The following is a 22,392-nucleotide window of genomic DNA, read 5'->3' as shown; positions in this document are numbered from 1 at the left end:
CGCTCTCCCTGGTGCTGTTCTGGGCTTGGCACTGGGCCCCTCCCCAAACTCTCACAGCAGCCGGAGGAGAGGGAGCCTGCCCCGGGCTGGCGCTGGCGTCACGGGTGCCCCCCGTGGCCTTCTAGAAGGAAGACTGCCCTGGGGACAATTCAGGAAACTGCTTATGTTCTTGTAACTCCCCAGGGGATTTCAGACCCAAAGAGATCCTGAGCATGTCCCCTGCTGTGTAAAATGAGTTACACAAATAGAACCGGAAAAAAGGTCAAAATGGAGCCTCCACCTATAATGACGTTATCATCGATCTGCTGGTCACAGGAGATAGGCTCTGAGCTATTTTTCTATCAAGTGGAAAAAAACCAAGCCGCCTTGCAGGCCTCCCTTTGTGCAGGATCTGGTCTGGTCTGCCACAGGGCCCCAGGGTGGTTGACACCCCTTGGCCGCCTTCTTTCCCCCAACTCCCCGACAGGCGACATGGGTGCGGTGATGGCTTGTCACTCTGGCTTGGGAAGCACAAAGGACTACATGGGCTAGGGGTGGGGACAGGTTTGTGAGCCTGTGACCCGTGAGTCACAGAGGACCCCGTTACCAGAAGAGCCCCATGCGGCTCTTCATGCTCTGTCACAATCTTAACATTCTTAATTTTTCAACAAGGGGCTCCGTATTTTAATTTTGTCCTGGACACCATGAAAAACGTAGCCAGCGATGTGTCTAGGTCGGGATGGGGTCGTTCTGGGGAGGACTGGCTTGGGGGACTTGTTCCAGCTGCTGCTGCCATTTGCAGTAGAGGTTTGAAATAAACTTAATCTAAAACTGGACTTTGCCAGGGGACTCTGTAATAGGATGGAGTGAGCAGAGAAGACCCCTGCCCCCCAGGGGATTTAGGAACCGGTCGTGAGAGCCTGCTCCCCTTTTACCTGGATCCTGGGATCTTCCCCAAGTTCAGGGCCAACCCAAGATGATAGCACTTAAGAGGAGACTGTACTGTCGGCCTCTTTCACAGGCCTTTGGAATATCCATTAAGACCGACAAGTTAAAATTGAATTTAATAATGTTCAGAAAGGGGAGACAAACCATAAGTTACTCTTAATCTCACAAAACAAACTGAGGGTTGCTGGGGGGAGGGGAGTTGGGAGAAGGGGGGGTGGGGTTATGGACATTGGGGAGGGTATGTGCTTTGGTGAGTGCTGTAAAGTATGTAAACCTGGCGATTCACAGACCTGTACCCCTGGGGATAAAAATATATGTTTATAAAAAATAAAAAATTAAAAAAAAAATAATGTTCAGAAAGGAGCTGTCTGAGGCCTGCCCTGTGGCGGCCTTGCTCCCCTTGGAGTGTGGGACCCAGGGCTCTAGCCTCTGTTCTTTTACCAAGGGAGGGGGTCTCCCCTTTGGGGCCAGCTTGAGCCTGAGCCTTCGCCTGGAGGCCAGGCCTTTTCTTCTAGGCTCAGGTGGAGAACGTATGGAGAACCAGAGTGGGCCGTGTGCTGCCCAGGACGGGGAGAGTAGGACTCACGGGCAGGCCTCCCTTGGGGTAATCCCCGGATCGGAGAGTCATGACAGCTCCACGTCTCAAGCCCTCCTCCATCAGACCCTTTTCGTATAACGTTTTCTCATTTCCTCCACAAACGACCTTTTAAAGTAGCCATTCTCACTGTTCGATTACAGCTAAGAATGAGAGTTGTTCTTAACAATCCAGGATTAGGTTCCATCTTGCTCTCGGTCTGACCTCCCGCTCTCCTACTCGCCGCTTTGTGTGGACTCCTCAGTCCCCAAGCCTGGCTGTGCTTGAGGCTGTCACCGGAGAATGAAATTCAAATGCTGGAAGCACCTTCCTCGAGGAACCTATTTAGGGGAAGCCTCTGTTCTCTCCTTCCCTGTCCTCCTCGTCCCTTTCTTCCCCTCACCTGCCTCCGCTTCCCCAACCAGCACCCCTCGAGAGCCCTCTGATGTCGCTGGGTGGTGCAGCTGGGACCTCATGGGGGTGGACTCGGGGCCTTTCTGGGAGGACACACATGCCCTTGGCATATCCCAGTGTGAGCCACCAGAGTTGCACAGAGGTCCAGGATGTGTGCCCTTGAGCTGCCGGCCCCCCTTTGCTGCAGCCGGGTGAGCTCTTGGTGTTGAGATGCCCCTGGGAGTCTAGCTCCGTGGCCAGCTGGATCTGGGGCGTGCCCTGAGGTGGTTCTTTTTTCTTAAGTCACCTTTGACTTATGCTTCCTTTGCTGCGGCCACTTTGTGATGAATAACCATCCAAGTTCTGTACATGACCCTTGGGAACAGCCTTTGCACCTTGGCTCAGAAAGTGGGAATTTTTGCTGGGCATATCGTTGGGCTTGAGAGCCTAAGACCGCTCCCTTCAACCGGTCACTGAATGCATTAGGCAACTAAATTTAGCTCGGTTCTTGTATAAAACCTCTTCTTCAACTTTTTTTTTAACTTAAAAATATGAAATATATATGTAGAAAAAGTTTGAAGTGCATGTAAATTCAATTTAAAGAATAGTGCTCGGGCACCTGGGTGGCTCAGTGGGTTAAGCCGCTGCCTTCGGCTCAGGTCATGATCTCAGAGTCCTGAGATCGAGTCCCACATTGGGCTCCCTGCTCAGCGGGGAGCCTGCTTCCCTCTCTCTCTCTCTCTGCCTGCCTCTCCATCTACTTGTGATTTCTCTCTGTCAAATAAATAAATAAAATCTTTAAAAAAAAAAAAAATAAAGAATAGTGCTCAAGCAAGGTCACTATGTAATGTGAGTATAATTCTGGGCCAGTTAGTCCTTCCCTGAGTCTGGGTTTTCTCTGTGAAAAGCGGATAATAGGGACAAGCGGTTTAATTACTGTGGGCCGTGGTGTCCTAGTATTAGCACGTTGTCGGTTTTTACTGGTATTATTTTTCTCTGTATTACTCTTTCGTACAAATCCAAATGCAGCCTGATAATGCAACCATTGCAACCATTGGGTCACTATGAACACCTTGCCCTCTCCATGGGGTTCCCTAAATCAGCTGTGTCTGGCTCCGCCATCTTGTTTTTCCGGCTGCTCATTGTCCCCTGTGCCCGCCATGCTCGTTTGCCTCTCCACATAGATGGAGTTTGCCTAGTCTCAACAACAAACCCATTCTCGGCAGCCTCTGACCAAGTCCTCTCGCATCCTTCAGAGCTCAAGCTTCCATGTCCTTTATGAAGAAGGCTTTTGACCGAGTTTAATCCACACTGATCTCTTTTGAATTCAAAACCCTCTGTGGAGATCACCATGGGGCATAGTGTTCTCAGGATTTGGTGGCTGCATTCATGGCACGGCTCTGGGTGTCCCCCAATTAGACTGACCTTTTTCTCATGGGGAAGAACACGGCACAGATCCAATGTAGATATATTACCACTGGCTACAAGTAACGACTCTCATATATTTAAAAAATTTTGGCTTTTTAGTATGTATTTAGGGGGAATTCAGGGCCTGGCTTATGCTTGTATCTCTTGGTTTCTGCCTAGGGTTTCCTTGGTCACCAGGCTGGGACTCCCCCCTTTTTTTCCCTTAATTTTTCAGACTGGGGGGCTCCTGGATTACTCAGGAAGTATGCAAAAATTCCAACCCAAGTGAGGATGAACTCCAGGATTTTTTGAGGTGGGAGCTATTGGAGAAATGAAAACTTGAGGAATAAGAAAAAGGCCTTAGACTCTTGGAACTAGTGGGTTATCTTTGCTGTTAACTGTGGCTTACCAGGAGCCCAAGGTGGGATACGGTGGGTCTTTAGGACATGTGTGATTCAGTCACTATGTATTTTGATCCATGGGAAGAAATGGGGGGTAGGTATGCTGTTCCTGAAGTACAAAACAGAACTTGAAGCCCAGAGGAACACTGGATCTGGATCTGGTTCTTTGGGGACTCCTATTTTGCTTGCCAAAGAGATAAGATGATGGAAGGCAGGTAGGCAATCTTCATTGGTACAGTCCTGCCCAATTCCCAAACCCATCTCTGGACCTTTGCACTTCCTTGACAGCCTAGATCCTATCTCCACTCTTCACGAAGGAGAAACCAGTCCCCCTTTATGTGCACAGTATTTTAGAGTTGCTGAGCGTTTTTGTAGCTGTTTGTTTTCCAGCAGTGCTGTGAGGCATGCAAAATGAGTACTGTGATTCTAGTTTATAGATGAGATATCCGAGAAACTGGGGCTCTGGCTGCTGATGGGGTTTGCTCTGAAGGCCACACATTCAAGGGGTATGTCTGGGTTTTCTAACTCCCATTCTTTGTCATCCCAAGCTTTGGGATCAGAGAGGTCATTTAAATACTGATGATAATGGGGATTCTCTTTTGTTTTTTGTGGAGGCTAAACTCATAGGACCTACAATTCACCAGTTTAGAGGGAACAATTTGGTGGCATTTTGTGCATTCACAATGTTGCACAACTAAGGCGTCTGTTGTTCCTCACTCCTTTCCTGGGATTTTGCACAAAAGGAGAGAGAATCTGCATAAGACATCCAGCTCCGGGCCTTGTGCCCTTGTTCAGTGAATGTAGCCTGTATTTCTGCACTCACCCTAGCGTGTTCCAGATTCTGGTGGTGTAGAGAGAGGAATTCTTTCCTGAAGTTAGCGCTCTGAGAAAATCAGGTTGTGGATAAATGAAGTATTCATGTCCCAATCTTTTTTTCTGGACATTTCAAAATTTCTCTCTTCCAGCTAACTTTGCTCAAGGAACTTGTCCTATTCTCAGAGCGATTGGACACATTTACCTATCAATGCACTGGAACAGAATTACTCCATGTCATAGAGTTTCTTGTTTCTTTGGAGAAATCTGTCTTCTCAGCCAGGCTGTGACATGCACAGCCTTGGAAGTCCCACGAACCTCCACATTGTCCTGGGTATAAAACAGCCGCAGGAAAGCTATAGGTGCTGGATAGAGCCTGCAGGGTGGTCAGCCAGATCCCATATTCCAGCCACCACCTCGTGGCCACCATTTTCCCTAACTCTTAAATAGTGGGTTTGGTGACTGAGGATCGGCTCCTCGGGTGCCAGGCTAGAGCCTGACTGAGGCCGCTCTGTGCTCTTGTTGGCCATCACTCGGGCAGCTCTGGCTAAGACGACACAAAAGCCTCCAGCTCCCACACCTGTGTCGCACCACCAGTGAAAATCGAGCGCTTCAAGCAGGCTTACCCAAGAATAGAACGGCTTTGGCTTTTATTTAAATTTGGCAATTTCAGGAGCGTAGGCCCCAGGCCCCAAGGAGTTGTGACTGTCCCTTTGGTTTCCAGTGTCACCGGATGTTGGAGCAAATGCTCTCTGTGGTGGCCAAGGTGGCTGAGGTAGAGGGCTGGTGAGGATCGTGGCTGGGAATTTAAGAGGAGCACCTCCACGTGGCGGGAGGCCTAGAAGCTCATCGTGTTCATACTTATTGGAGGATTTTCCTGCTGGCGACCTCTTACGGCTCTCCAGACCATCATGGTGCCAACCCCAAGGACGAGGCCGCCTCCTGCTGCCACGGGCACAGCCCAGGACAGTGCGTTGGGGCCTGCTTCAGACCGGTCTTGGAGGAGCTGACTGTTCCTCAGGGTGTGGAGGTAAGGGCTCTCCTGTGAAGGAGGAGGAGGAGAGGTTAAGAGGGATTAAGGGCCTCACAAAACCATCCATTGGCTCACCTTAGGCTTGTGTGGTCCCTATCCTGGCGATGGTGCCCTAACACAGCACGTTTTCACAGTCCGTCCCTGTTTGTCAGACTTCTTCCTCTACACTGTGCCCAGACCTTCGGAATGAGGATGGGTCTCCAAAGTGGCCAATAGCCCGCTTTCACTTCCTTTCAGTTTCTCACCAGCGTCCCCTCTCCTGTCAACCTGATTTTGAAAGACTGGGAATGGACAGACAACCTAAGGAAGATAGCCTGGAGATACCTCCAGGCTGCAGAGCCCCTGCCTCTGTCTTCTCTAGGCCACCACTGGACAGCTGTCCCCATCCCCCAACCTCAGGAGTGCTCAGGAGCAGGGACAACAGTGGGTGTGGAAGGACAGCTGGTCCTGGGGCGGGTTAGAGAACGGAGCGTGAGGAGGGCCCAGAGAGCACACCTTCGGGCCTGCCTCCCTCGATTCTCCTTCCTCTGTGAACATGAGTGTGGATCCCTGTGTGGGAGCTGAGAGATGTGCCAAAGGACTAAGATGTGACTGTTCTCACTGTCGCCCGATAGGCCATGTTCAGAAACAATCGCATCACAAAGGAGCCTGGGCTGTGTCTTTTGAGAGGTGCAAACAGAAAAGAGACCAACACAGGTGTGTTCGGAGGCGGCAGCAGTAGGCTGAGGGAAGGCAACAGTAGCCCCGGGGTAGAGGGGCGCCTCTGAGCCTTGAAGGATGTGGCGATCTCTGGTAGGCAGAGATGGGGACGACCCTCCAGAAGGCACAGACCTGGCAACGGCAGGCCGTGTCTGGGGAGCCGACCCTGTCTCCAGGAGCACAGCATGTCTAAGGCCCTAGAGGAAGCTGGGCCTCCCCTCTGGACACTCCAGGATGCAGCTGGGACCAGGGAAGGGTTTCCAGTGGCCTGGAGTGACTTTCCGTGTAAGCTGCACGGTGCCTGGCAGCAGGGACAGGCTGGACAGGGAAGGGAGGGAAGAGCTGGGGGGGTCGTGTTAGCAGCGTGGTCAGCTGTCCAGGTGAGGGCAGTTGGGGAAGAGAGAATGTGCAGGAAGGGAGGAAGAGGCGCACAGGTCCCCAGAACAGGCATGGAGTCTAATTTCTCCCTGTACGGCCCAACCTGACCACTGCCCCCGCATTCACCTCCCCTGAGCTCCCCTGCATGGGAACGGATGCTTCCTCCCTCCCATGGCCTGGGGAGCCGCCAAGTCTCAGGGACCAGGAGGAGTGGTGAGATTGGAGAATGGTGGCAGGGAATGAAGGTGAGCGATAATACAGCTCCCAGGGACCTCCTTGGTTCCTCCTGGTTTGAGGGACCACCCCAGCCCCCCCAAGCATGTGTTTCACACCGGAGACGACAGGCAGGGTGTTAGGACATTGACTCACAGGAGAGGGGCACTTGAGTTTGGTTCGGCTGTGGGTGAAGTTGTTGGAGGTTGTCTTCTGGCCCACTGGCTCCAGCTGGAGAGAGAAAGGAAAAACCGTGATTTCCTCCATGGTGGGCTGAGATCTGATCTCCAACAGACTCCCTCCCTCTGCCAGCATGAGTTAACACCAGCAATAAATTCAACATCCTCAGCAGACCCCCGCTGCCCTGGGCCAGAGCTGGACCCGACTTCTGTCTCAGGAGGCGCAGGTCAGAGTCCATCAGGCAGGGCAGGACCTTGCGTCTGCCCCCAGGCTTGTCCAAGGAGGACTGATGGGTCCCAGCATGGAGAGTGTGTGCGAGGGCCTGGCCCAGAACCTCCACTTCCTGCTTCCCTTCTGATGGCTGGGATCACACCCACCCCGCACTTACAACTTTATAAAATAGTGATAATCCTATTTACCAACTTCAAGTGTATGGGGCTGGTCGGTTTCAGAGAAATTTTAAAAACATCTAAGTTATTGTCCTTGATTTGTCAACCTCAAGAAATTGAAGTTTCTCACTTGAGCTACTTTGTATGTTTTTCACACAGATGTAGAGATTTACTTGCAATATCTCACCAAGTGTTGTTCTGAGAGGTTCTGCTTAATTCTTTTAGTCCTGAGACCCTCGGAGAATGAGCTAGAAGCTGGTGTACCCTCTTTCCCACCATCTTTAGCCAACAGCATGTTCCCTGACATGCCGCCCGCACAGAGAAGGATGGGCCCCTGGTGCTCTCGCCTATTTGTAGATCCTGACTGTACAGCCTCTGCCCTTGGCATCTGCTTCCCTGCCCGGACCTGAGACCCTCAGCTCCTGACCCCCAGCTACAGCCTACAAGGGAGTTGAAAGGATGCTATGCCTGCTAATGACCCCACCTGGCCTGTGATCTTGCTTTCTGTTGTCCTACAGCTGCTCTGTTCCAAGAGAGACCCCCACGGTGTCTGACCAAGCACCGCAGACACAGCCCCTGGGCTCCTTGCTCTGTTGCTGCTGAGAGCTGTGTGGCCTGAGGCAGGCTCCCGAGCTGCCCGGACCACCCATATTTGGCTGTTGTGAGGATCAGATGAGAAGATGACATGATGACAAGCAGGAGGTGGTTTACTTATGTGTCATTTCTATGTACTTAGAGCTGAGGAAGCACAAGCTTCTTGGAATGGAATGACCATCGAGCGACCGTATAGATGCTCAAGATCAGGTTGGTTGATTCCCTGACATTCCAGCAACCTGGAAACTAACTGGCACAAGGGAAGGTAAGGATCCTGTGGGTTTGAGGACAGCATCAATCTCTCCCTTACTCCTGGCTCCCCCTCCAGCTACCTTCACCACCCCTCCCTGTGCCTCTAGGAAGACTCATTTGTGGGCACTGGCTATACTTCCTGACCTCCTGTTCCAAGGCTCACTCCCGTCAGACTTCATTCTCCACCACTAGACTGATGTTGTGGTCAAGGTCGCCATGACCTGGAGGACACCAGACCCAATGATCACTTTGTCATCTTCATCTTGCTGAACTTTTCATCAACATTTGTCAGAGTTGATGCCTCCCTCTTAAAACACTTGTCCGTCTGGACTCCTGGAACAGGGCACTCATCTCTCCCATTCCCCCATTCTCATCTGTCACTGGGGTCAGAAGTTGGAATGAAAGCCCTGGGGCTTGGTGGTTTGTCCCCGCTGCTTCCCACCTACTCTTCTCTAGGAACACCTAATCAACCCCTTGGCCTCAAATACCCCTCTCATGAACGACCTCCACATTTTTTCCTAAATCTCTATTCCTGACCCTGTCCCTGAGCTCCAGATTCCTAGATTCAACTGCTTTACTTTTGGTGCCTCCAAGTGGATTTCCAGAAGGTGCTTCACACTTACCGTGGCCAGAAGAGAACTTCTGATTTTTTTTTTTTTTCTCCTCAAGCTTATGTCTTTCCAACACCTCAATCATCTACCCAATTTCCTTGACCCCAAATGGAAGAGTCCTCTTTTGTTCCTTTTGTCTGAATTTTAAGTTCCAGTTAATATACAGTGGAATGTTAGTTTCAGGTGTACTATATAGTGATTCTACGCTTCCATAGGGCACCAGGCGGGAGCTCATCGCCCGCAGCAAGTGGTCTTTAATCCCATCACCTGTTCCACCCGGCGCCCCACCCCCCACTCGCCTCCCTCTGGTCTTTGTTTTCTAACCTCCTCCACCTGCTAGTCCAAAACGGATCTCAAATCTGACCCCTTCTCTCCTTCTCCACTGTCATCATGCTGGGCCCATCCACCTCCATTTCTCACCTGGGCTCTGGGTCTAATTCCCCTCTTCCTTCCCTCTAGGACAGGGCTATCCTGCAGCCAGAGGGCAAACCAGATCCTCTGGCTCCCCTGTTGGAAGCCATCCAAGGAGCTGGCCCTGCTCTCACTCACCTCTCTGACCTTGTTCACCTCCCTCTGACCTTGTCACACTGGCCCTTCTGCCACTCAGACACTTCACACTCATTCCTGACTCCGGGCCCGCACAGGTCCTGTTTCCTCTGCCTGGAACACCCTGGCCCTAGACCTCTGCTTGCCTGGCAGCCTCTTGACATTCAGCTCTCTGCTCACAGGTCACTCATCAGGACACCTCCCTCTCCCCCCACCATTGCTCTGTCACATCACCTGGCTTTTCCTTCTCTTTCTTTCACGCCCTGACTGGGGTCAGAAAGTCGTAGTGATTTGTTGGGTTTTGTCCGTCCTTTTTCCCCACGAGTGCAAGGATGTCCTTTTCCCCAGCGCCTGGGGCAGTCCCCATGGCGGAGTGATGGTCAATAAATAGTTGTTGAGGGAATGCGTGGATGAACCAGAGTCCCAGAATCCTGAGCCGAGCAGCGCAGGCAAGAAGGCCTGGGGCTGGTCACAGAAAATGAAGTTGTTTTCCCCAGAACCCCCCCTCTCCTAAGCCAGATCCTGCAGATAACAAGGATGTGGTGAATAGCAGGGCTGGGGCAGCCTCTAATCTGTTCTGGGGATTCAGGGAAGGCTTCCTGTAGGAGGTGGCACCTGAGTTTAGTGTTGTGGTGGCCACGAGTTACTCAGGAGAAGGCGGCTGGAAGGGCAGTCCCCAGTAAGGGGATGAGCAAGAGCCGACACACAGAGACGTGAGATACCGTGGGTGGCGCAGGAAACTGCAGTCCTTACCAGACTGCCCAACTGCCCATCAGCGGGGGGCGGGAGTGACTGCTGCAGAGGTTAACGGGGGCCAAGCGTCCAAAGGCCTCGTGTGCTGTGCTAAAGGGCCAGGCCTTTCCCTTCACGGAGGGGCAAGCCTTGGAAGCTGGGTCAGATTTTCATTTACACAGATTCCTGCGGCTGCCCTGTGGCAGAGTTTATAAGTCCGTGGTTTGCGAGCCTTGGAAAATATCACCCGGGAGCCTCTGAAACCTGCTGACCCCAGGTGTCACCCCAGACTAATCCAGAATGTCTGGGGATGAGGTCCAGGCACTGGTGTTTTGTTTGAGTTATTGTTTTCAAGTATACGTATAGAAACAAATAAAAATCACAGGTGAACAGCTGATAAATGGTGTAAATGAATGAACTCCTGTAACCAGCGTGCAGATTGAGGTATAGAACGTGACCAGCACTCAGGAGCTTCCCCCCGCTGACTCTCTTCCAGGACTATACTTACCCCCTCCCACCCCCGCCCAAAGACTCGGTATTAATTTGCTCGTTTTTGAAATTCACAGACATGGCTGCCTGCGGCTGACGTTTGCGTCTTCGTGCTGTGAGGCATCCGTGGTATGAACGTGCTACATTTTGATCACCCATTCTATTGGTGCACATCTGGGGAGCTTCCTGCCTGGGGAATATGAATGGTGTTGCTGGGAAAATGTTCCTGTGCATCTTTTGGTGAGTCCACGATATGTTTCTGCTGGGGATACACATAGGGACAGGATCGCTGGGTCACAGGGAACCCAGATGTTCAGCCTCTGTGGGTAGGCCAAACTGGCTGCCAGTATTCCTAGTCCCCAGGTTATTTTAACCTCTGGCCAAGCTGAGCATTGCTGTTCTACCAGTGGTGGTCATCCCAGCACCAGGGATACCAGGTGGGAGGCTCGTGTGGTCACCCAGCACCCGGGGAGATGCAAACATTGGAGGACAGCAAGATTTCTAGGGAAGGGGGAGCAGGCGGCCGTGGGGGAATAGTGTCAGAAAAAAGAAGGAAAAACTGCAAGAAGATGAAAGAAGGAAAAAGGAAGAGGAAAATGCTTCCTCGTGCTACTGGTGTTCCCGGCTTTGGCTTTGCCAAGGTCTCCGGAGGAGGCATGATCTGTTCAGTGGAGGGACAGGAGATGGAATGGGCTGAAAGTGTGTCTGTTGCCGCAGCGGGGTAGCCCGTGAGCGTCGGCCAAAGGCTGCAGACGCTATGTCATCGGACTCGCAGAGTGAGACGTGAATTCACTGGTTACATATGTGCTGACCCGGTTGGGGGCAGGGAGGCCCGCTGGTGCCGTGGCCAGGACACTAGGAAGGATTTGACATGGGTTCTGGTCCCTGCTCGGCTGTGAACTGGTGCTCCTACGTGCTCCCGCGTGAAGTGCTTCCTCCCCCTGTATGCTAGTTACAGAGCCTTCTGGCCAGATGACCTGCCAGGTCTTCTCCACTTCTAGAGGCCTATTATATATGTCGCCCTAGGGATCACCAGAAGGAGGTGATCTGAGAAGATGGCATGAGGTAATGGGTTTGTATCTGAGATGGTTTGGGATGAAAACACAGCACTATATAATTAGTTCCCCAAATGATACAGCACAGGACAAGACACTCTTAGATGATTTCAGAGTAGTTTTGCTTTGTTTTTTGAAACTTAGGGGCAGGGCTAGGACAGCAGTGGCTGGGAGCCCTGGACAGACCCGTGCTGTCACCAGGATGGCTCCATGGCAGCACCCACCTTTTGCTTTCCTACCTAATCCCCTCCCACTTGCCTTTATGTATAACAAGCCTTCTCTCCTGGGTCAGTGGGGAGAACAACTGAGCTGCTTTGGAAGAGGAGACCAGAACTGTGGTGGTAATCCCTGCAGAAAGAGACCAACAGGCCTGATAGTGTTCAGGTCCTCGATCGGGCCATCGTGCCCCAGAGAGCTCCCAGAGCACCTGGGCGTTATGCAGGCTGGCAGTGCCCCCAGGTAGGAAGACCTCCCATCCCCGGATGGAAATGCTGGGAAGGAAAGGTGCAGTGGCATTCGTGGCGCATCTCAGAATCTGTGGATTCCCCTGAGATCTCAGGGGGACAAATGGGACTGTGCACAGATACCCACTCTTTTTTTTGGGGGGGGGGATTTAAAAGGAATGAAGTTATGGGACTCCTTCTGTAAAGGAAAACTGGACTTCAAAATTGTTCTCAGGAATTACATTGTGCAAACTTTGAACAAGATTCCCGTGGAGATTGGGTGGGAGGGAATTCAGTGGTGTTTTGACTGTGGTTCCGAGTCCTGGGCTGACAGAGTGAGACAAAACCTTTAGGAGTGGGCAGAGTGTGGTGTCAACAGCAGGGAAACAAAGGAAGAAGGAAGGCTGAGTCTGTGATTAACGGGGCCAAGGTTGGGGCCAAGGATGGAAACTTCCGGCATGCTGCTGGGGGAGGGGGGGTGTGCCTAAGGGGAAGGCGGTGCTGGGCATGCTGGGTGAGGCGGCAGGTGTGGGAATATTCGCACAGGGGAATCCTGGCAGAGAGGCAGCCTGCCCGAAACTGCAGTAAAAGCAAGAGTGTGGATTTGTTTAGTCACCATGGGAGAAATGGGGGAATGCAGGTTAGGGTGGGGATTGAGTTACCCGCTGAACCAAGATCAAAAGAAGCCACTGGATTGGAAAGGCATTTCATTTTGCTCTGCGCAACAGGATATGGCTACTGGGGTTACTGGTCAAGTTCTGTGCCAGCAGACCAGGCTGCAGAGGAGTGGCCAGCCCTGAGAGCTAAGGCACAAGGCCAGGAGGCCCTGGGGCCCCTCAGCCATATGTGCATTTCCTGAGGTCCCCATCTTCCCCTAAGAAAGGACTGGAATAGGTGACAGCCTGGGGATATACGCGGGTGGCTCTTTTCTTTTTGATGCTGAAATAATCATCAGGAAATGTGTTGAGACTAGGGTAATGGGGGCTGGGATTCTCTGAATGCTAATGATTGTGTTGGATGCTGAGCATATGCTACCTTAATTTTCTGAGATCTGTGTCATTGTCATTGTTTTTTATGGATATTGATACAGAGGACCAAAGAGAGAACACTTGCCCAGGGTCCGCAGAGTAAGGGGTTGAAGCTGATTTCATCCTGTTTATCTGATTACAAAATTATGTATCCCCCCCAGCCCCCCAGTACTGGGAAATTTCTCCAATAATCGAAACCATGAGGACAAAGAAGTTGTGCCACCATTTTGAGCTTTGGGGAGAAAGGAGCTATTTATGCCAGTAGGTCTTTTATTTTGGGCAATAGTCAAAGCTCCTTGGGGCCCCCTTTGGCACAGCCCATGGGGCGGTCAGGCACTCACCATGTTGTTCCAGAGTGCGATGGCCATCTCGGCATGACCACGTTCTGAGAAGTGGAAACAGTCCTCGGAGAAGAAGGTGAGGTCAGTGTCCCCTCTCTGGGACCAAAGGCAAAGGGATTAGTTCCTGGGGAGAAAGGTACCGCCTCCCACCCCTGCAGGTGACCTGGGCATCATTCCTTTCAACTCTGCTGCCACCTAGCTCAGAGACAGATGGAGAAACTCTCCAATTTTGGAACATTTAAAAAGAGCCGAATTGGGGTGCCTGGGTGGCTCAGACAGCTAAATGTTTGCCTTCGGCTCAGGTCATGATCTCCAGGTCCTGAGACTGAGCTCCTACTGAGCTGGGAGCCTGCTTCTCCCTCTCCCTCTGCCTGCTGCTCCCCTTGCTTGTACCCTGTCTCTCTCTCAAATGAATAAATAAAATCTTTTTAAAAAGAGAGAGAGCTGAATTGTAACCTCCCACTGTCCATCCCTTTTCCTTCCACATCCTTGCCCTAATAGATGAAAAAAAAAATTTAGGAAGCTTTCCATTCTACCCCAAACTAGAAAATAGCAGGGCCAGGGCTGCGATCACTGATAATTTTCTCCTTTTCTTTCCAAGTATATCTAAGTTCCAATCATACTTAAAAAAAAAAAAAAAAGGGAAAAACAGAAAAAGCAAAATCTTAGGAGCCCTCTTGGAGGCATCTGGCCAGGAAAAGCTCAGGCGTAGAAGGATGTACATCACCGAAGAAGAGCCCCTCTACACGTGCCTCCCAGACGTGCCCACCGCTTACGCTGTTGAGGGGGACGAGAGTGTTTTGGAAGAAAGGCTGCACCACCACGGCGAAGTCTTCCCGCTGCAGGTACCGGGACCCATAAGACAGCCTGGAGATGCCGCTCTGTGGAGGGGGGAGAGCTTCCTCAACCCTCCTGGCAGGGCTGGCCAGACGAGCTCTCGTCCTGCCGCCTCAGGTTGGCGGTGATGGGGACCCCCTCCCCAGCCAGAGGTGACTCCAGGGGATTCTCCAGTGCTCATGCCTCCTCTCACATCGCCTGCACCCAGACATGAGCGCACTGCAGCCTGAAGTCTCTGTGAGGTCGGGTTGGGGCCTCTGAACAGGCTACGAAGGCCTCAAAGGGCCTCCTCTCGCCTCACGGCATAAAGACTGAATGAGAACCCGGGGTTCTCAACACCAGCTCCCCGAAACGCCTGTGCACTTGGGGGATGAAGGTCCATGTCCAGGGGTTAGATATGCTTCTCCTCAAGGAGCTAACAATCCATCTTGAAACATGAGCCTGGATGTAGAAAAAACCACCAGAACCTTCTAGAGCGTTCAGGGTTCATGAAGGTAGATGGAAGCCGATATGGAGAGATACCAGAGGGTCAAATTTCGTCAGGGGAGGCTTGTCAGAAGAGGCGAGAAGGCCTGCCCCATGTGTGAGGGGGAGCAGTTGCAGATGGGCTGAGGAGGGCACGTCAAGAGGGGACAGCGTGAGCAGAGGCAGGCACTGAGTTGTCCGCTGAGCTGGGCTAAGCCTTGTGTTCTGAGGCCAGTGGGTGAGTGGGGGTGGCGGAGCCCAGCAGGGCCGTAGACACTTCCCCTCCCTCCTCTGGGGGAGGGATGGCGCCAGGCACATTGGGATCCACTCCAGTCCCCCGGGGTTGGGAGGCAGGGCTTCCTCCCTCCCCAGCTGGTGTCCTTTTCCCCTGGAGAAATGTCTCAGGGGCTGCGATCTGCCTTCAAGGAGCAGCCTTGCTCTCCGCAACCCCTGCTCTCTGGGAGTGGAGGGGGTCCCCGGCTGGGACGGGGGGTGGGGGTGGGGGGCAGCTTCACCTGGAAGTTCCAGTTCACTTGCTTCAGTTCTTGCAGCTCCAGCGAATTGTCCTGGGAGCGCCTGAGGCAGGTACAGTTGCTCCTGTGGAGAGGCGCCCAGGTGGCTGACTGCTGCCCCCCAACACACACAGGTGCCCCCCCCCATCACAGTCTAGGTGACTCCTGGGCCCAGGTCACAGCCCTTGTGCCCCTGAATTACGGTGTAGCAGGTGCTCGTTTAAAGAGAAGGTGGCAGAGTTGGCCCCTGACATCTGGGTCCCCTTGACCCCCGTGGCTGCTCCGGCCCCAGCCCGAGGAAAGGGCTGGTGTTTCGGAAAGACCGCTGTGGCAACCTTGTCTTTCGTCTTCCCATTTCCGAGACCTTCAGCGCCACCTCCAGTGGCTTAGGACTTGCTGCCAGGACTCCAGAGTGGGGAGTCTCTTGGGAAGCTGAAGAGGCTCAACCCATTAGAGACACACGGACAGGGGAGAATGGGAGGCCTGAAGATTCTGGAGGAGCCCTTCACGGGTCCCAGCTCTTCCACCCAGAGCCCAACAAGAATGGGAAGCAGCTGTCACCCTGCCAGCAAACCCATGTGACCCCAGCTAGGACTCCAAGGCCCCCTGTGGAATCTCTTCTCGAAGAGCAATTGTCACAGGAAGTCTGGGTGACCCTCTGGCCGGAGAGGATGGCAGCTTCCTGCCAGGGTCACGGCTGAGCTTTAATAATTCCAGCCCCCAACAGAAACTGGGCTTTTATTCAACAGACCTTAGCTCTAAGCCTGGCTTTCAAGATGTTGTAAGAGCTACTCTTTACTGAGATCCTGCCCTGCTGGGCCCAAGAACATTACATGCATTTATTTCTTCTAGACCTTACTACTTTGCAAGATTTTACAGATGAGACCTATGAGGCCCAGAGAGGGTATGTCGTTTGTGCACGGTCCCACAGCTCCTAAAGGGCAGAGCCAGATACAGATGGGCTGCTGTCTTGGAAGCTCCTTGCCTGGGGCTGCCTCTCAGACTCCGAGCGATCACGAGTTTAGAATCACAGACCATACTGGGCATCTTAAGGATTCTTGGTCTGTGTTTCTTGCTTTACAGCCAAGCAAACTGGGGTCCAGAGAAATAAAGTGACTCGCCTACAGTAGGCATTCAATACCTTAGCGGTGTTTCCAAACGGTTTTTCAAGCCCCTGGCTGATTGCTGATGTCTGTCCTTGAGACAGGATCGTCTGGCTTAGCCTGCACTAGTCTCCTGGGAGAATGTCTATGAGTTTTGTCCTCCCCAGGGGCCCTTGCCCTAGGCTGTGTACTTACTGAGCAGTCAGGGGTGGGTCACATTTTCCACCTTGGCCCTGATGTAGGTCAGCCAAGTCCATGACCTCCACCACGTTGATGAAAGCCCTTGGAAGCTGTGGCGGGTGGGGGGGGTGGGGGGGCAGAAGGATGGGCTGTGTTAATTCCCAGCCTGGTGTTGGGGGGATGCTGGTTACTTCTAGAAGAACCTAGGGGCTCATCAACAATCTAACTTCTTCCTCCCCTGTTTTGCTAATAGACTATGGCACAAAGAGGGGGATGTGGCTTGTATTCTCTCGATCTTCTTTAATAGCCCCCTATATAGCTTGGGAAGCGGAGACAGAAGTCACTTGTCCCAAGTCGCTTTTGGCTCCGAAGGCTAACCCTTGGCCACCAGACAGTACAGTCTGCTCCAGTTAGCATTTCCCTTGCAGAGGAAATTCTGGAGCCCACCCCCACCTTGGCCTCCCCTGCAGGTGTTCCCCCCACACCTTGGGACTCCATCCAGCATGCATTTCACTGAACACCGCTTGCCTAGATGTACCCAGGGCGGGAGGAGAGTGGTTGCGGGCAGGGAATGGGGCCCAGAAACCTGGTGCTGTTCTACCCCACCTCCTCATAGAAGATGTCCAGGGCCTGTTGGATATGCTGAATGTACTCCCCAGCTGAGTTGGCCTCCTGTGGAGAGAGAAGGGGGCTCTTGTCAGCTCCTGGGTTCTACTCAGAGAGGAGGGCAGTGGTCTGGTGCCCAGCACCGGAGGGCCTGGGGTTGGTGGTAAGAGGAGCTAGAATGGTACCGGACAGGCTGAGGAGCCCAGCCCGTGTTGCTGGGAGACACAAGTCTTCCTTTGACCCCTACTAGACAGCAGGAACAATCCCCAGCCCGATCCACTGTACCTTTTTTTTTTAAATTTTTTATTTTTTTATAAACATATATTTTTATCCCCGGGGGTACAGGTCTGTGAATCACCAGGTTTACACACTTCACAGCACTCACCAAAGCCGATCCACAGTATCTTAAATGCAAGGGCAGACTGTGACCGAGTTGGTCCCTGCCCCTTCACTGGTCCCATCTGTCACCAGCCTCGGGCTTCTGAACCATGTCTGTGCCCTGAAGACCACACTCTCTTTGCTTTGGGCTGTGGCCCACGCTGGCCCCATTGCCTCCCCCTAGCTTCTATCTTTTTGTCTCGGTTCAACAGTCTCCTCCTCTGACCCATTTCTCACCGGGAAGTGGATTTAGCCCCTTCCTTACACGTGGCCTGAGTTCACCCTGGTGGGGGCCTCCAGGTCTCTTCCAGAAAAGAGAGGCTTTCAGGAGTATAAATCTGAGGGCGGGTCCTCTGGGGATAAAAGAGGCATTTTCCTGGACCAAGGGGACAAAGGCAGCTTTCGGGGGGGGGGGGGTCTCTTCTGGCCTCCTGGACCCTGTTGAGTCCAGGACACAGTGGCACTGAAGCCCCTGAGGTTGAGTCACTTCTGCCTCGGGAAAGGGGAGGATGGAGGGGAGGAGGGGAAGGAGGCTCTGAAGACCCAACCCCTCTGTGGGGGAGGGTACTTCCCATCCAGCATCCGGTATAGGGTCTGAGCTGTGAGGAATGATAGGAGCTTCCTCCCCCACCTGTGACTTCAGACATTCTACCACGATGTCTGCGTTACGGCAGCTGCTCTTTTCTGGCCAAACAAAATCTGGGACCTCCCCAACATAGAACAAGACATATTCCCAAAGTGACACCTCCCCAAAGACTTGACGTCTGGACCTATTTCCCCATAGAAACCACATCAGGAACAGGCTGGGCTCCCAGGTCGGCAGGCTGAGAGGTTGGTTCACTCACAAAGTCATTGGGACAGCAAGCTGTCCTACTGGGACTGGTTTAATTTTATCGAACTTTGTTGATGACACTGTTTCAACACCCCTCCCCCCGCACACCTGTGCACGTCCTCCCCCCCTCCCAAACAACCTCCATAAACAAATGGGTAGGGATTCCAAGCACAGGTAGGGTGAGGCTTGCTGGTTACTCCTTCGATACCAAAGAACAATATTTGTGGGCATGAGAGCAGGGCCTGAAAAGTGGGCGCATCTAGATCATTCTGAAATCGGGGAACTAATGCAGCTGCTGTCCCAGGGGCCACTCAGCAGTGGGAAAGGCCCGGGTCTGCCCGGGCAGGCTGGGGAGTCTGGGAGAGCAGGCCAGCGTGACTCCCATGGGGTCCGGCAGGGGCTTACCGGACTCTCGCAGTAATGACATACGTCATTGCTCCCAATGAACAGTGTGATCAGCTTCCAGTCACTCTCAAGGTCAATTTCCTGAAAGGACAGAAGGCTCTGAGTCTAAACTTTGGTGGGGGAAGTAAAGGGGGGAGAACATGCAGGGGATGCTCACCAGGCCAGACAGCAGCCCCCCTACCCCTGCCCCCCCCCCACCCCCCACCTTTCACCCTCTCTGTACCCTGATGGAGAGAAGATGCCAAGGGAAGCCTCCCTGACCTTCACCTTGGTGCCTGGCAAGGAGCCTCAGAGAGTGGACTGTGTGTGAGCACGTGTGTGTGGGTCTGCTCACACAGGGGAGGAGGACTCTTTTTCCTGATAATCCTAATAAATCCTAAAAAAGCTGCAGGGCATCGCAGAGTGTATTCACACACCTGTGAAACGTGACCAAAAGGCCTTCAAAGGAGCCGAGGCCAAAAGATGCAAAGAGAAGCAGAAACCCAGAGTTCTGCCGGCCTGGGTCCAGGGAGAGGAGACTGGTGGGGACTGGAGGAAGAGCCCGGCCTGGAGGACAGGGGAGGTGGGGGCTAGGGAGACCCTCGAGGAGCCTGCCTTGGCTCAGCCACCACCATAACAGGAGTCCTGCCCGGTGCTGAATTCTGAATTCCAATTCCAAGACACAGAGAATTTCAAAAAGTGCCAGTGAGAAGTTTGAGAGGGGCCGGGTGAGCGGGAAGGAGGAGGGATTGGAATGAGAAGCCTATTTTTAGAACCCAGGGTTTACATAATCGGGCTCTGTGAAGCCAGCTCTAGGGTAAGGCGGGAAAATGCCAGAGGCCAAGGCCAGCTCTGCTCCCTCCTGTGGTGGGCCCTGGGGGTGAGGGTGCCAGAGCCCAGATCAGGAACGGGCAGCAGAGAGGGTGCCTCGGTGGTAGTAAGGCCCACTTCTTGGGGCTCGTTTGGCCCCTCTTTATAGACAAGCAGGGGTTGAAACAGTGAGGAGCTTCCTGCCTGCTCCAGACAGCAGGACCTCCCCCCCCACCCCACCGCCGCCTTCCAGGGTGGCCCCAAGGGCCTGTACTCACAGGGTGGTTTTTCATCTGCTCCAACAGGGTCCGGGCCTGGGTCGGCATGTCCCTAGACAGGGAAGAGAAAAGAACCTAAGCGGTGGCTGACGAGCCAGGGTACACGCCGAGAGATTTGGGCCTGGAGACACAGGGGACTCGAGAAGAGAAATGTATATAAAATTTTTTCTTTCAGAATGTATCCAAAGGCTTTCTCAGTCTCAAGAACTCTCAACCCAGGAAGAATCAAAGATCTGCCACAGACCTCGAAGCCACATGGATGCAGACCCCACCAGGGGCTAGCCTGCCTCCAGCCCCCTCCTTCTGCACGGGTGGGTCCTCCATGGCCACCAGGGGTAGGGGATGGGGGCGGTGGGGTAGGTGCTAGGGATCCGATCAGCTTTCCCCAGAGATGGTCCCCGACATTCCCCTCGGCCCTTTCAAAGCAAGACCTGCCTGTTCAGATCTTAGTCTGGTGCCTGTTTTAAAAATAACCTTTTGTATATTTGAAAAAAGTCACAGCCTTAAATTATCCTTCTGCCTTCTTTCCAGGCGTCACGACTCCTTAACCTTCACTTCTAAATCCCACTCTCGGTTCCTTTAATCCTTTTTTCTTCTCTGTAGTTACTCTGGGCTTCTACAGCGTTCCCCATCTCCTCGCTTTTTCCCCCTGCTGGCACAGGAGGTTGGGGAGGAAACGAGCAGGATTACTTTTCCCTGCATCTTCCAGATGTCGACCACGGATAAGGAAAATGAATGCTGTGGCTAAGAGTGAAGCAGGTGGAGGGAAGTGTGCCCAGCAGCAAGGATGAGCAAACTGCCCATCTGGACGACACGAGTGCGTCTCAAAACGACCTGCTGGGTGACAGACGTTAGACAAGAGCAGCCAGTGTAGGATTCCACATAACATTCCGGAAAAGGAAAACTGATCTCTAGAGATAGAAAGCAGGTCAGAGGCTACCTGGGGCCCCAGGGCTGGGGTAGAGATGGGAGGAGCCCGGAGGGGGAGAGAGGGGTTACCAAGGACACAGGGACACCCAAAGGTGTGATGGGTGTCATCTGGATTCCAGTGACGTTTAACAGCTAGGGACACACGCGAAGCTTATCAAACTGTATTCCTGAGATATGTGCCGTGAACCGCATGGTAATTACACTTCAATAAAGCTGCTTTTTAAAAACAGAGAAGTATATGAAAAGCTGTGTGGGCAAAGGGACACAGCCCATGGAGGCTTCCAGGGAATAAGTCATAAAAGCAGTAACTGGTACGGGGTGGGTGTTGTAAATCTCTGCCCGTCTCTGATGAGCTGGGCACGTGGACGAGTCTCATTTATATGTCCGGGATCACAGCCCAAACATTATTGCTATTGAGACAATACATTGGAAAGTGAGGAAGCAAGCCTGTCCTGGGTAAAGGGGACCCTAAACGTGTCTACAACCTTCCAGTAGGCTCAACACATGAGCAGGGGAAATCATGGGTGGTTAAGCCCTCATGAGCGTGAGGGGAAGTTAGGAGCGCTCACTTCCTCCCCTCTTCCCAGCCACGTTCTTCACACCCTTCAGGCTCAGAGCAAGTCTCACCACCCACCCTGTGAGTCTTCTCTCGGAGCACCTTAATCCACACACCTTCTGCTTCCTTTCCCAGCTCTAGCGTGAAAAGCCCTGCTCTGGGAGTTAGGGGTCCTGGGTTCTCCTCCAGCTCTGCGATTAACTTGCCGTGTGAGCTCGCCCAAGTTACTGAACCCTGCTAGGATCGAATTTCTTTATCTTTTAAAAGAGGAGATCAGACGAGATGAGTCCTGGGGTCCCCTGCTCTGGGTCTGCACCTGTATGTGGGTTGCCCAGCTCCCACGTCACGTTGTTCTCTTTAGTACATCTCCAAAGTAGTCATTGCAGTCTGCAATGTTGCCATATGCAACTTTTTTTTTTCCAAAAGTTATTTCCTGTTTGTTTAGCATCCTTAAGCCAGACAGCAAGCTCATTGAATAGGCAAGGAATTCACCTTTTGATTGTTTTGAATCTTTCAGTAACTACCTTGAGGCTCAATCCTTCGCAGGCTTCCCTCGACTTCTTGCTTATTGATAGATGCAAGGACAATTTAGAGGTTGAATAAAACTTTGAAACTAAATATCCTAATAATGGTAAACTTTTGGGGGGCGGCATACGTATTATATACTATACTCTGTGTTCTCCATGGTTTGTTAATCTCATTTAATTCTTATGCCAACACCGAGATGGTGGTACCATTATTATCGCAATTTATAGATGAAGAAACAAGACTGAGACAGTGAGTGACTTGCCCAAGGTCACATGGCTAGCAAGTCTGGGAGATGGATCTGGACAAGGGCAGTCTGACCTCAGGTCTCATTAGCCTAGTTGCCCTGCCGTGGTATCTTTCTCTTGGGGTGTGCTCTTCCTTATCCCACACGGTACTAAATGACTCTGCAGATAAAGGAAAGTCACAGAGCAACTTTCCAAGCTTGCTTACTTAAGTCAATGGCTTCCTCTCCTTTCCCTTATCACGGGACATCAG

The 22,392-nt window shown here is 52.5% G+C and overlaps 1 protein-coding gene and 2 long non-coding RNA genes across 3 annotated transcripts in view; 2 read left to right on the top strand and 1 right to left on the bottom strand.

Annotated features, from left to right (window-relative positions):
- Positions 1 to 14,181, top strand: part of LOC132021245 (uncharacterized) — a 32,496-nt gene extending 18,315 nt beyond the window's left edge. Inside the window, exons 2-5 of the long non-coding RNA XR_009405272.1 lie at positions 8,144 to 8,266; positions 10,709 to 10,871; positions 13,512 to 13,574; positions 14,100 to 14,181. This is a non-coding gene — a long non-coding RNA (uncharacterized LOC132021245). The remainder of the gene's footprint in view (positions 1 to 8,143; positions 8,267 to 10,708; positions 10,872 to 13,511; positions 13,575 to 14,099) is intronic.
- The window catches only part of PLB1 (phospholipase B1), a 96,487-nt gene continuing 79,263 nt past the window's right edge, over positions 5,169 to 22,392 (bottom strand). The window contains exons 47-55 of the mRNA XM_059405366.1: positions 19,884 to 19,935; positions 18,817 to 18,897; positions 17,202 to 17,267; positions 16,611 to 16,705; positions 15,316 to 15,397; positions 14,275 to 14,379; positions 13,499 to 13,594; positions 6,995 to 7,069; positions 5,169 to 5,557 (exon numbers count right to left, since the gene is read on the bottom strand). Coding sequence (XP_059261349.1) covers positions 5,354 to 5,557; positions 6,995 to 7,069; positions 13,499 to 13,594; positions 14,275 to 14,379; positions 15,316 to 15,397; positions 16,611 to 16,705; positions 17,202 to 17,267; positions 18,817 to 18,897; positions 19,884 to 19,935 — 856 coding nt within the window. The 3' untranslated portion in view covers positions 5,169 to 5,353. The remainder of the gene's footprint in view (positions 5,558 to 6,994; positions 7,070 to 13,498; positions 13,595 to 14,274; positions 14,380 to 15,315; positions 15,398 to 16,610; positions 16,706 to 17,201; positions 17,268 to 18,816; positions 18,898 to 19,883; positions 19,936 to 22,392) is intronic.
- On the top strand, positions 14,253 to 21,033 carry LOC132021244 (uncharacterized). Its single transcript, XR_009405271.1, has 3 exons — positions 14,253 to 14,343; positions 20,059 to 20,194; positions 20,593 to 21,033. It is a non-coding gene; the product is annotated as an uncharacterized LOC132021244 (long non-coding RNA).

The sequence above is a fragment of the Mustela nigripes genome, chromosome 7 (genome assembly GCF_022355385.1).
Source record: "Mustela nigripes isolate SB6536 chromosome 7, MUSNIG.SB6536, whole genome shotgun sequence".
Classification (NCBI taxonomy): domain Eukaryota; kingdom Metazoa; phylum Chordata; class Mammalia; order Carnivora; family Mustelidae; genus Mustela; species Mustela nigripes.
The sequence above is the reverse complement of the archived record's forward strand: the minus strand, read 5'-3'. Positions and strand labels throughout refer to the sequence as shown.